General features: G+C 44.5%; 1 protein-coding gene across 2 annotated transcripts in view; it reads left to right on the forward strand.

The window, feature by feature from the left end:
* The window catches only part of LOC137332319 (uncharacterized), a 67,162-nt gene that overhangs the window by 14,636 nt on the left and 37,647 nt on the right, over positions 1–14,879 (forward strand). For both annotated transcript variants that reach the window (XM_067996059.1, XM_067996060.1), the window contains exons 5-6: positions 5,029–5,373; positions 8,536–8,808. In XM_067996059.1, the coding sequence (XP_067852160.1) occupies positions 5,029–5,373; positions 8,536–8,808 (618 nt within the window). The remainder of the gene's footprint in view (positions 1–5,028; positions 5,374–8,535; positions 8,809–14,879) is intronic.

The following is a 14,879-nucleotide window of genomic DNA, read 5'->3' on the forward strand; positions in this document are numbered from 1 at the left end:
TGAACATTTGTCAGAGAGCTGGGCATTTTCCCACCTTGATGCTCCAGAGGAGGCAGAGGCTGCCTTGATTTCCATCAAAAAATTCTAAAAACACTTTGCTTTTGTTATCAAAGATCACAATGGAGACTGTGGGGAAGAGAGATCTGAAGAGGTGGTATGTGGTGGATGAGGAGAGATTGAAGTGATGCAGGATGACCCTGGAGTGTTAGGGATATTTGCTCACAGGGCGATATTATGAAATGGTCCAGAATATGCTCCCCACTATATGGAGGGTGAGAAAGTTCACCTAAAGTTCTGGACCTTTTTCATTTGTCACCTGTAACACACTAGATACCTGTGGAAAACCAGAAAAGAGATGAGTTTGAAAAATGCAGCTGGTTATTTTCAAATATATATTTCCCTCCTCTTCTTTATCGACACACTGCTCCTCGGTGACATCATGCACAGGATCAACTTCCATATGTATGTTGAGGACACCCAGCTCTCCCTCTCCACTTTTTCCCTTGAACCCAAGACTACCAATGATGGGAGAGCCTTCAGCCAGTGTCTGGAATTACCACAAAATCTCTCCACCTCTTTATTTCTCTATGCTCCTTTAAAAACATTCTCCAAGCCAATTGTTTTGATTCTGGAAGTGGTTTTGGAACATAAGAACATAAGAACAGAAGAAATAGGAGCAGGAGTAGGCCAATCGGCCTCTCGAGTCTGCTCCGCCATTCAATAAGATCATGGCTGATCTGATCCTAACCTCAAATCTAAATTCATGTCCAATTTCCTGCCCGCTCCCCGTAACCCCTAATTCCCTTTACTTCTCGGAAACTGTCTATTTCTGTTTTAAATTTATTTAATGATGTAGCTTCCACAGCTTCCTGGGGCAGCAAATTCCACAGACCTACTACCCTCTGAGTGAAGAAGTTTCTCCTCATCTCAGTTTTGAAAGAGCAGCCCCTTATTCTAAGATTATGCCCCCTAGTTCTAGTTTCACCCATCCTTGGGAACAGCCTTACCGCATCCACCCGATCAAGCCCCTTCACAATCTTATATGTTTCAATAAGATCGCCTCTCATTCTTCTCAACTCCAATGAGTAGAGTCCCAATCTACTCAACCTCTCCTCATATGTCCATCCCCTCATCCCCGGGATTAACCGAGTGAACCTTCTTTGTACTGCCTCGAGAGCAAGTATGTCTTTTCTTGAGTATGGAGACCAAAACTGTATGCAGTATTCCAGGTGCGGTCTCACCAATACCTTATATAACTGCAGCAATACCTCCCTGTTTTTATATTCTATCCCCCTAGCAATAAAAGCCAACATTCCGTTGGCCTTCTTGATCACCTGCTGCACCTGCATACTAACTTTTTGATTTTCTTGCACTTGGACCCCCAGATCCCTTTGTACTTCAGTACTTTCCAGTTTCTTGCAATTAAAATAATAACTTGCTCTCTGATTTTTCCTGCCAAAGTGCATAACCTCACATTTTCCAATATTGTATTGCATCTGCCAAATCTCCGCCCACTCACCCAGCCTGTCTATATCCCCTTGTAGGTTTTTTATGTCCTCCTCACTCTCTACTTTCCCTCCCATCTTTGTATCATCTGCAAATTTTGATATGTTACACTCGGTCCCCTCCTCCAAATCGTTAATGTAGATTTTCTCGGGCATACCAAAAACACAACTCTTACTATAAGTTCTGGAACAATAGGGATCATGAGGACAGATCAGACTCGGACGCACGTTTTCTGGCTCAACCATATTGTGTTTAATAAGATTAACAATGGCACTATTTAAAAAGTATAAACAGTACAACCCTGGCTTGTCCAATAAGACCTACCATGCTAAATTACCAAGGACTAATAAGAGAAACAGGACCCCCCAGCACCAAAACACTCTAAGGTTTGGTTGGGACTTCCAACCACCCCCTCACACAGCTAAGTGATCTTGTCGATGTATAGGCGCACGCAATATGCTCACCCCGATAGCCCATTGTCTTGCTTGCAGCTTCTTCCTGCACGTCTCGCTCCTGGTTCCGTACCTCCGACGCAGTATCCAAGTTTGCAGTTTGAGTCTAGGTCCGTTGATGAGGGATGAAGACCAGCGCTCAGCTTCTGGCGGTGTTCCGTTGAATTGAGCTGAGCCCCACTCGGGAGACTCGGTGTAGATTGATGCCAAGGAGCAGAGAGAAAAGCCCAGAGAGCAGAGTGCAGCCCAGAGCCGAGCAGAGCCGCGCTGATATTGTTCTGCGCTGAATCTGTAGCTGAGCCCAAACGATACGAATACTGATCGATGTATTGACTCAAGTCATCCGTCTGCCCCCCAACCTGCCCTGTGGCCTGGAGTGACTCATAACCTTTGAAATCTTTGTGAAAAATGCTATTTCGTGTTCCCACTCCCAGGCCTTGCACCTGGAGAGACAATGGGAGCTGATTACTAGGTGTCTGTCGTTTCCTGATTTGATGGCCCCCATTAGCAGGTAATGGGTTTCAATCTCAAACTGATCTTGCTTAACTGGCTTCTCTCCTGGGAGATAATGGCCCGGCCATGTCCTGCCTTCCACGAGGAGACTGAGGGTCTCTGTGTTACCACTTGAAGTATTGTTCCCAATAATTATGTTAAGTGGTGATGACATCAATCGGCTTGAGTTCTCTTCCACCCAGCCTGTCAGTGTGATATGTCAGTTTGCATATGAATGCACCTTAGTCAGGTTAGTCTGGCTCGAAACTCCTGCCAGTCAATCCTATTCCGAAGCCATTCCCACAAGCTTGCCAAACAGTACAGTTCTTTCTTGGGGGCATTGGATTTAAAATATGATTCATAAAAATGGCCAGAACGCTGGTGCTACAATTGTTCAGTCACATCTCATTTTCACCCTCTGAGATCTCTGCGTTCCTCCAATTCTGGCCTCTTGCACATTCCCAATTTTCATCGCTCCACCATTGGCGGCCTTGCCTTCAGCTGCCCAGTGCTAAGCTGTGGAATTCCCTCCCTAAACCTATCAGCGTCTCTACCTTGCTTTGCTCCTTTAAGACACTCCTTAAAACCTACCACTTTGACTAAGCTTTTGGTTACCCATCCTAATATCTCCTGGTTTGGTTTAAAATTCTTTTTGATAACACTCCTGTGAAGTGCCTTGGGACGTTTTACTACGTTAAATGCGCTATATATTCAAGTTGTTGTTGATGATGTTGTTCTCTTTTAATGCTTTCATCTATTTTCCCACTCTTTGTAAAGTACTTGCAACATTAAAAGTGCCAAATAAATGTAAGGTTTTTTTTCTGTTGAAGCTCTGAGAGCTGAGGTAATGTCTGAGAAACAATAATTCATTATAATAATTATATCTATAGGAAAGTGACTATTTTCTATACAGTTTATTACTGGGGTGTGTATGTGCTGTGTCACTTCTGAAATCATAGTATCATAATATGATACTGCACAGAAGGAGGCCATTTGGCCCATTGTGCCTGTGTTGGTACTTTGGTAGAGCTAACCAATTAGTCTCACTCCCCTGCTCTTTCCCCATAGCCCCGTAAATATTTTCACTCCAACTATTTATCCAATTCCCTTTTGAAAGTTACTATTGAATTTACTTCCACCACCCTTTCAGGCAGTGCATTCCAGATCATAACAACTCGCTGCGTAAAAAGTGTTTCCTCATGTCACCTCTCATTATTTTGCCAATCACCTTTACGAGATTCGTGTCATCTGCAAACTTTGAAACGATCCCCTGTATACCCAAGTGCAGGTCATTAGTCTCCACGCTGCCATTGTCCCTTTAATCCCATGGGCTTTACTTTTAACAAGTCCAATATGTGGTACTTTAGCAAATATTTTTTGAAAGTCCGCGCATACATCAACCGCAGTACCCTCATCGACCCTCTCCGTGACTTCATCAGAGAACTTAATCAAGTTTGTCAAACATGATTTTCCATTGACATTTGTTCATTAGCCCATACTTTTCCACGGAGCAATTAATTTTGTCCTGGATTATGGTCACTAAAAGTTTCCGAACCACCAACGTTCGGCTGACTGGCCTGTAATTGCTGGGTTCATCCCTCTCCCCTTTTTTGAACAGGGCTGTAATATTTGCTATCCTCCAATCCTCTGGCATGTACCCATATCGAAGGAGGATTGAAAGATTGTGGCCAGAGCCTCCGCAATTTCTGCTCTTACTTCCCTCAGTAAACAAGGATGCATCCCATCCACACTGGGTGACTTTTCTACTTTGAGTACTGCCAACCTTTTATGTCCCTCCTCATTATCTATTTTTATCCTGTCCAATATCGCTATTACCTCCTCCTTTACTGCTACCTTGGCAGCATCCTCTTCTCTAGTGAAGACAGATGTGAAGTTTTCATTTAGTATTTCAGCCATGCCCTCTGCCTCCACAAGGAGACTTCATTTTTGTCCCTAATCGGCCCTACCCTTCCTTTGACTACCCTTTTGCTATTTTTGTGCTTATAAAAGACTTTTGGGTTCTCTTTTATGTTAGCCACTAATCTATTCACATTTTCTCTATTTGCCCCTCTTGTTCCCTTTTTTAGATCTCCTCTCTACTTTCTGTATTCAGCTTGGTTCTCCACTGTATTATGAACCTTACAGTCATCATTAGCCTCTTTTTTCTGTTGCATTTTAATTTATATATCTTTAGTCATCTAGGGAGCTCTAGCTATAGATTCCCTTCCTTTCCTCTTTGTGGGAAGTGCCTACTCTGTACCCGAACCATCTCCTCCTTAAAGGTCTCCCATTGTTCAATTACTGTTTTGCCTTCAATTTTTCACTCCAATCAACCTGGGCCAGTTCCCTTTTTAACTCACTGAAATTAGCCCTTCCCCAGTTAAGTATTTTTAAGCTTGACTGTTCCTTGTCCTTTTCAATAACTACACTAAACCTGAGGATATCATGATACCAACTTTCCATTGAATCATAACTAACAGCTTACTGGATACAAATTCTCCACAGCATTAATAATTACACAGATTGGATTGAGGAGATTGCTATCTGATTTTTAAATGTTTGTTCTCCTTTCTTGCAGGAAGCCCCAATTATATTTATTTTTTCCATCAGGAAGGCAACTTTGTATTGAAAGGGCCAGACAATCCTGGAAATGGCCCCATTGTCTGGGAATGGAGACCTCACTCAGGGCAACAAACTACAAAGCAATTGGGTACTTTTCACAAAGAAAACCAGTGGTGGGCTGTGCAATGGAGTGAGGAGTACAATAATATACCAGGCATTTCTCAGAGGATACATGAGGACTGGGGTACCCTTAATCTGAGAATCAGAAACCCCACCGTTGAACTTGCGGGATTGTTCACCTGGACTCAGACACAGCCCAGTAATAAAATTCTGAAACAGTATGAAGTATTTGGGATCAAAGGTAAGTGGGACAAAGTCTAGAAAAGGTTCAATAATATGATTTTCTGTGAGTAATTACACATATATTTCGAACAGAACGTTGGGATCATGTCATGATCCTTAAGTTCTATCCCCTATCCTAAAATCAATCTCGCATTAAAAAGAGGCAGGTGGGTAAAAATCCTCTGTGCATTAAAACTAGGTTTTGCACTAAGGACTAGAAGTTTTGATTGTTAGTATTAGCATTTGTTTGCAAATTTTTGCCCCTCCTCCTAAAATTCCTGAGACAATGGCCAGTGAGGGAGTTGGAGTTAATGGTATTGGAGTTGAGTATGGAGTTTGTGGAGAGGGCCGAAGACAATGGCTTCAGTTATCTCAATATTTAACTGGAGGAAATTACGGCTCATTGAAAACTAGATGTTCAACAAGTGATCTGACAGCACAGAGGCAGTGGAAGGTTGGAGAGAGGTGGTGGAGAGGTAGAGCTAGGTGTAGTCAACATACTTGTGCAAACTGACTCAACATATTTGGATGATGTTGCCAAGGAGCAGTATGTAGATCATAGAATCATAAATCATAGAAAATTTATGGCACAGAAGGAGGCCATTCGGCCCATCACGCCTGCATCAGCTGAGAAACGAGCCACCCAGCCTAATCCCACTTTCCCACATTTGGTCCGTGCAGGTCTCGGCTCTTCAGGTTCACGTCCAGGTATTTTTTAAATGAGTTGAGGGTTTCTGCCTCTACCATCCTTTCAGGCAGTGAGTTCCAGACCCCCACTACCCTCTGGGTGAAAAATTTTATCCACATTTCCGCTCTAATCCTTCTACCAATCACTTTAAATCTATGTCCCCTGGTTATTGACCCCTCCGCTAAGGGAAATAGGTCCTTCCTATCCACTCTATCTAGGCCCCTCATAATTTTGTACACCTCAATCAAATCACCTCTCTGCCTCTTCTCTTCCAAGGAAAACAATCCCAGACTATCCAATCTGTCATCATAGCTAAAATTCTCCAGTCCTGGCAACATCCTCGTAAATCACCTCTGCACCCTCTCTGGTGCAATTACATCCTTCCTGTAATGTGGTGACCAGAACTGTGCGCAATACTCAAGCTGCGGCCTAACTAGTGTTTTAAACAGTTCCAGTATAACATCCCTGCTTTTATATTCTATGCCTCGGCTAATAAAGGAAAGCATTCCACATGCCTTCTTATCCACCTTATCTACCTGTCCTGCTACATTCAGGGATCTGCGGACATGCACTCCAAGGTCCCTCACTTCCTCTACACCTCTCAATATCCTCCCATTTATTGTGTATTCCCTTGCCTTGTTTGCTCTCCCCAAATGCATTACCTCACACTTCTCTGGATTGAACTCCATTTGCCACTTTTTTGCCCATCTGACCAGTCCATTGATATCTTCCTGCAGTCTACAGCTTTCCTCCGCACTATCGACCACAAGGCCTATCTTTGTATCATCCGCAAATTTCTTAATCATGCCCCCTATGTTTAAGTCCAAATCGTTAATGTATACCACAAAAAGCAAAGGATCGAGTTCCGAGCCCGGCGGCACCCCATTGGAAACAGCCTTCCAGTCGCAAAAAACACCCGTCGACCATGACTCTTTGCTTCCTGCCACTGAGCCAATTTTGGATCCAATTTGCCATATTCCCTTGGATCCCATGGGCCTTTACTTTTTTGACCAATCTGCCATGTGGGACCTTGTCAAAAGCCTTGCAAAAATCCATGTAGACTAACTACATCAATTACGCTACCCTCATTGATCCTCCTTGTCACCTCCTCGAAAAACTCGATCAAGTTGGTCAGACACGACCTCCCCTTAACCCGTGCTGATTGTCCTTGATTAGTCCATGCCTTTCAAGTCACACACCATCCCGACTTGGAAATATGTCGCCATTCCTTCATCGTTGCTGGGTCAAAATCCTGGAACTCCCTTCCTAACAGCACTGTGGGAGAACCTTCACCACACGGACTGCATCAGTTCAAGAAGGCAGCTCACCACCACCTTCTCAAGGGCATTTAGGGATGGGCAATAAATGCCGGCCTCACCAGCGATGCCCACATCCCATAAACGAATCAAAAAAAAGTGACAGATTATCCTGTCCCTCAGAATTGATTCCAACAATTTGCCCACCACCAAGGTTAGGCTGACTGGCCTGTAATTACTCATTCTATCCTTCGCTCCCTTTTTAAACAATGATACAACATTAGCAGTCCTCCAATCCTCTAGCACTACGCCTGTATCCAGTGAAGTTTGGAAAATGATTGTTGAAGCCTCTGTTATTTCCTCCCTGGGTTCTTTTAACAGCCTGGGATACATTTCATCTGCCCCTGGTGATTTATCCACTTTCAAAGATGCTAATCCCTTTAATATTTCCTCTATCTGTTTATCCCATCCAACATTTCACACTCCTACTTAACTTCAAGCCCTGCATCATCCCTCTCATTTGTGAAGACAGATACAAAGTATTCATTAAGAACCACACCCACAACTTCCGCCTCCACACATAGTTTACCTTTTTGGTCTCTAATAGACCCTACTCTTTCCTTAGTTATCCTGTTGCTCTTAATGCATTTATAAAACATCTTTGGGTTTTCTTTGATTTTACCTGCTAATATTTTTTCATGCTTTCTCTTTGCTTTCCTAATTTCCTTTTTAACTTCACCCCTGCCCTTTGTATACTCCTCCACGCTTTCCGTAGTATTGAGTTCCCGGTGTCTATCATAGGCTTTCTTTTACTGCCTTATCTTACCCGGAATACGTTTTGATATCCAGGGGGCTCTAGATTTGGTAGCCCCTCCCTTTTTCTTTGTGGGAACATGTTTACCCTGAACCCCTTGAATCACCCCTTTGAATGTCCCCCACTGCTCTGACACTGATTTACCTTCAAGTAGCTGTTTTCAGTTTACTTCTGCTAAATCACTTCTCAGTTTAGTAAAATTGGCCTTTCCCCAATTGGAACCTTTAACTCTTTCCTAATGAGGAAGAGGAGGGGGACAAGTGAACACTCTCTGGGAAACATTGATTGTCAGCACAAAGCATGGCTGGTTTGAATTTGTCTGACTGTGTCTGTTCGTAGTAAAAAAAAAATTCTGAATGCAATAGTTTAGAAAGTTTACATTTATGGAAAACTATATTACACGTTATTTATCTCTTTTTACAGTTGAGAGAGATTCACAGAGGCCTGTAATGGGCAGTGACATCACCCTTAGTTGTACCATCTCCAGACTCTCAGATACAGTCAGTCTTCAATGGAAACCAAGAGACTCATCTCAGCGGAACATCAGGAACAACACTGATGAGATCCATCTGAATAACACAGTCTATCTGACAGTCAGACACGTTGGAGCAGAGAATCTGAATTTGTATACGTGGGAAGTGCAGGCAAATGGATCCATTGTTCTCAGTGGAAACACAAATGTTGACGTGGATCGGAGTAAGTCCAAAGCTACCTTGCAGTATGTATTAAATAGTTACTGATATAAAACTGTTCCACACAAAGTACAGGGAGCACAGAGACCACTGTGGGATTTTACTGCAGAATGTAGTCCTTGTTTATGCCCTGGAACATGGGTGTAAATATAAAACGGTGATATTGAGAGCTGATGTAACCAATGAGGTGAACTCAATGGATTCACTTTGATTCACATGTACGAATCAAAAAGAATAAAATCATCAATCTCCAATCGCAACTGCTGTTCCAGTCTATATTGAAATAGAGAAATACAAACAAATTAAAGGTACCCAATACATGTGTCACAAGTTTAGAATCTTTCCTGAGATATTCCCTTGGGTACAGTGGTGCTGGTCACTCACAAATGTGGTTTCAGTCTCTTACGTTTAGGGGTTTTCTTATACTGCCCAATATCTGACTATTTGATAACATAACCCAGGGGTGCAAGAATAAGACCCCCACCACTGTACTGCTTTCGTTTCTTTGATGGCGGACCAAAAAAAACCTCGGTGAGGCAAGGCCAGGAATGAATTGTTACACTACTTTATTTCACAGCGAGTGAACGTACAGAAAATGAGTTATGATCAGATTCACTTTGTTCAATCAGTACAACCTGACTTTGTGGATAAGTTCAAAATAATGAACACGCTACACTTTCCCACACCAGGGGGTCAACTACTTGACGTAAACAAAATAATTCCTAACCACCCTCCTACATACTAATTTTCTAAGCCTGGCCAAAGGTTGCCATTGCAGTTTTCTGTTTCAAGTTTGACTGACGTTGCAGTCTTTGATGGATCGGCCTGTCTGCCTTTGTCTCTGTCTATTTTATTTCCTTCTCTTAATAACCCGAGGGGACCAGAGGTGCCCAACTTGTATTTAACACTTTGCTTTAAATCCCAAGATTAAAAGTTATTCTTTTTACCAAATCCCTTCTTTGGAAAAATGGTCAGACAATCTTCAATGGTCTTGAAGAACTTATAATCACTATTAAGAATCACCACTGTGCTTACCCCTTGTTGCTTCACAACATCTCTCTTGCCCTATTCGAACACTTCTACATACCACACAAGGCCTTGGGTTCTATGATGTCAGTGGCTCCTGACATAAGAAATAGGAGCAGGAGTAGACCATACGGCCCCTCAAGCCTGCCCAGCCATTCAATAAGATCATGGCTGATCTTCGACCTCAACTCCACTTTCCCGCCCGATCGCCATATCCCTTGATTCCCTTAGAGTCCAAAAATCTATCTATCTCAGTCTTGAATATACTCAACGACTGAGCATCCGCTGCCCTCTGGGGTAGAGAATTCTTAATATTCTCCACCCTCTGAGTGAAGAAATTCCTCCTCATCTCAGTCCGAAATGTCCGATCCCTTATCCTGAGACTATGTCCCCTATTTCCAGACTCTCCAGCCAGGGGAAACATCCTCTCAGCATCTACCCTGTCAAGCCCTCTTAGAATCTTATTTGTTTCAATGAGATCACCTTTCATTCTTCTAAACTCCTGAGAGTATAGGCCCATTCTACTCAATCTTTCCTCATAGAACAACCCTTTCATCCCAGGAATCAATCTAGTGAACCTTCATTGCACCACCTCTATGGCAAGTATATCCCTACTTAGGTAAGGAGACCAAAAATGCACACAGTACTCCAGGTGTGATCTCACCAAAGCCCAGTACAATTGCAGCAAGATTTCCTTACTCTTGCACTCCAACCCCCTTGCAATTAAGGCCACCATACTATTTGCCTTCCTAACTGTGTGCTGTACCCGTATGTTAAATTTCTGAGTTTTGTGTGCAAGGACATCTAAATCCCTTTGAACACTAACATTTAATAGTTTCTCACCATTTAAAAAAATTCTGTTTTTCTATTTTTCTTACCAAAGTGATTAACCTCACATTTCCCCACGTTATGTTCCATCTGCCACCTTCTTGCCCACCCACTTAGCCTTTTTATATCCCTTTGCAGACTCCTCACAGCTTACTTTCCCACCTAGCTTTGTATCGTCAGCAAATTTGAATACATTGCACTCGGTCCCTTCATCTAAGTCATTAATATAGATTGTTAATAGCTGAGGCCCAAGCACCGATTCCTGCGGCACCCCACTAGTTACAGCCTGCCAACCGGAAAATGACCCATTTATTCCTACTCTCTGTTTTCTGTCCGTTAACCAATCCTCAATCCATTCTAATGTATTACGCCCAATCCCATGAACCCTAATCATGTGTAACAACCTCTTACGTGGCTCCTTATCGAATGCCTTTTGAAAATCCAAATATACTACATCCACTGGTTCCCCCTTATCTACCCTGCTAGCTAAACACTCAAAAAACTCGAATAAATTTGTCAAACATGATTTCCCTTTCATAAAGCCGTGTTGACTCTGCCTAATCATATTATGATTTGCTAAGTACCCTGTTCCTATGAGCTTAATAATAGATATGAATGAATTACTTTCGAATGAACCTCCTCTTGTATAGGGTCATAGAGTTATACAGCACGGATAGAGGCCCTACGGCCCATCGTGTCCGCGCCGGCCATCAAGCCCAGTCTAATCTAATCCCATATTCCAGCATTTGGTCCGTAGCCTTGTATAGAGTCATATGTGACTGCTGAGTCTTAGGATGGACCGCCTTCCAACCTTAATAAACTTGAGCACATCCAAAACTCTGCGACCCGTATCCTAACTGGCACCAAGTCCCATTCACCCATCACCCCTGTGTTTGTTGATCTACATTGGCTCCTGGTGCGGTAACACCTCGATTTAAAATCCCTCCATGGCCTTTCCTCTCGCTATCTTTATCTCTGTAACCTCCTCCAGCCTACAACCATCCGAGATCTGTGCACTCCTCCAATTCTGGCCTCTTGCGCATCCCGGTTTTTAATTGCTCCACCATTGGTGGCCGTAGCTCGTTGTCAAATATTGTTTGAAAACGCTCCTGTGAAGCACCTTGGAATGTTTTACCAAGTTAAATGCGCTATATAAATGCACGTTGTTGTTGTTGTTGTTGTTGACCCACCACCAATTGCTTCTCTGGACTTGGATCCTCAGCAGTATGGGTCTGCAGAGTAACTCTTTTTTTTATTCGCTCATGGGATGTGGGCGTCGTTCCAGGATTTTGACCCAGTGACGATGAAGGAACGGCGATATATTTCCAAGTCGGGATGGTGTGTTACTTGGAGGGGAACGTGCAGGTGGTGTTGTTCCCATGTGCCGGCTGCCCTTGTCATTCTAGCTGGTAGAGGTCGTGGGTTTGGAAGGTGCTACCGAAGAAGCCTTGGCGAGTTGCTGCAGTGCATCCTGTGGATGGTACACACTGCAGCCACTGTGTGCCGGTAGTGAAGGGAGTGAATGTTTAGGGTGGTGGATGGGGTGCCAATCAAGCGGGCTGCTTTGTCCTGGATGGTGTCGAGCTTCTTGAGTGTTGTTGGAGCTGCACTCATCCAGGCAAGTGGAGAGTATTCCATCACACTCCTGACTTGTGCCTTGTAGATGGTGGAAAGGATTTGGGGAGTCAGGAGGTGAGTCACTCGCCGCAGAATACCCAGCCTCTGACCTGTTCTTGTAGCCACAGTATTTATATGGCTGGTCCAGTTAAGTTTCTGGTCAATGGTAACCCCCAGGATGTTGATGGTGGGGGATTCGGCGATGGTGATGCCATTGAATGTCAAGGGGAGGTGGTTAGACTCTCTTTTTGGAGATGGTCATTGCCTGGCTCTTGTCTGGCGCGAATGTTACTTGCCACTTATCAGCCCAAGCCTGGATGTTGTCCAGGCCTTATGCATGCTGGCACGGACTGCTTCATTATCTGAGGGGTTGCGAATGGAACTGAACACTGTGCAATCATCAGCGAACATCCCCATTTCTGACCTTATGATGGAGGGAAGGTCATTGATGAAGCAGCTGAAGATGGTTGGGCCTAGGACACTGCCCTGAGGAACTCCTGCAGCAATGTACTGGGGCTGAGATGATTGGCCTCCAACAACCACTACCATCTTCCTTTGTGCTAGGTATGATTCCAGCCACTGGAGAGTTTTCCCCCTGATTCCCATTGATTTCAATTTTACTAAGGCTCCTTGGTGCCACACTCAGTCAAATCCTGCCTTGATGTCAAGGGCAGTCACTCTCACCTCACCTCTGGAATTCAGCTCTTTTGTCCATGTTTGGACCAAGGCTGTAATGAGGTCTGGAGCCGAGCAGTCCTGGCGGAACCCAAACTGAGCATCGGTGAGCAGGTTCTTGGTGAGTAAGTGCCGCTTGGTAGCATTGTCGACGATACCTTCCATCACTTTGCTGATGATTGAGAGTAGTCTGATGGGGCGGTAATTTGCCGGATTGAATTTGTCCTGCTTTTTGTGGACAGGATAATACCTGGGCAATTTTCCACATTGTCGGGTAGATGCCAGTGTTATAGCTGTACTGGAACAGTTTGGCTAGAGGTGCGAATTGTTCTGGAGCACAAGTCTTCAGCACTATAGGCGGGATGTTGTCGGGGCCCATAGCCTTTGCTGTATCCAGTGCACTCATCCGTTTCTTGATATCACGTGGAGTGAATCGAATTGGCTGAAGACTGGCTACAGTGATGGTGGGGATGTCGGGAGGATGCCGAGATGGATCATCCACTCGGCACTTCTGGCTGAAGATGGTTGCAAACGCTTCAGCCTTGTCTTTTGCACTCACATGCTGGACTCCGCCATCATTGAGGATGTTTACAGAGCCTCCTCCTCCCGTTAGTTGGTTAATTTTCCACCACAATTCACGACTGGATGTGGCAGGACTGCACAGCTTTGATCTGATCCGTTGGTTGTGGAATCGCTTAGCTCTGTCTGTAGCATTTTGCCTCCGCTGTTTAGCATACGTGTAATCCTGTGTTGTAGCTTCGCCGGGTTGGCACCTCAATTTTAGGTGTGCCTGGTGCTGCTCGTGGCATGCTCTTCTACACTCCCCATTGAACCAGGGTTGATCCCCTGGCTTGTTGGTAATGGTAGAGTGAGGAATATGCCAGGCCATGAGTTTATAGATTGTGCTGGAATACAATTCTGCTGCTGCTGATGGCCCACAGCGCCTCATGGATGCTCAGTTTTGAGCTGCTAGATCTGTTCTGAATCTATCCCATTTCGCACAGTTATAGTGCCACACAACACGTTGGATGGTGTCCTCAGTGCAAAGACGGGACTTCATCTCCACGAGGACAACACTGTCATGGACAGATGCATCTGCGACAGGTAGATTGGTGAGGAAGAGGTCAAGTAGGTTTTTCCCTCGTGTTGGTTCACTCACCTCCTGCTGCAAGCCCAGTTTGGCAGCTATGTCCTTCAGGACTCCGCCAGCTCGGTCAGTAGTGGTGCTACCGAGCCACTCTTGGTGATGGACATTGAAGTCCCCCACCCAGAGTACATTCTGTGCCCTTGCTACCCTCAGAGCTTCCTCCAAGTGGTGCTCAACATGGAGGAGGACTGATTCATCAGCTGAGAGAGGACAGTAGGTGGTAATCAGCAGGAGGTTTCCTTGCCCATGCTTGACCTGATGCCATGAGATTTCATGGGGTCCAGAGTCAATGTTGAGGACTCCCAGGGCCACTCCCTCCTGACTGTATATCACTGTACCGCCACCTCTGGTTGGTCTGTCCTGCCGGTGGGACAGGACATACCCAGGGATGGTGATGGAAGAGTCTGGGACGTTGGCTGAAAGGTATGATTCTGTGAGTATGGCTATGTCAGGCTGTTGCTTGACTAGTCTGTGGGACAGATCTCCCAATTTTGGCACAAGTCCCCAGATGTTCGTGAGGAGGACTTTGCAGGGTCGACTGGGCTTGGCTTTGCTTTGTCGTGTCTGGTGCCCAGTGGTCCGTCAAGTTTTATTCTTTTAAATAATAATATGGCTTTTTTTTAAGCGAGATTTTACAACTAAGTGTCTTGTTCGGCCATTTCAGATTCAACCACATTGCTGTGGGTCTGGAGTCACATGTGGGCCAGAACGGGTAAGGACAGCACATTTCCTTTCCTAAAGGACATTATTAAACCAGATGGGTTTTTACAACAATCCAGTTG

The sequence above is a fragment of the Heptranchias perlo genome, chromosome 14 (assembly GCF_035084215.1).
Source record: "Heptranchias perlo isolate sHepPer1 chromosome 14, sHepPer1.hap1, whole genome shotgun sequence".
NCBI lineage: Eukaryota > Metazoa > Chordata > Chondrichthyes > Hexanchiformes > Hexanchidae > Heptranchias > Heptranchias perlo.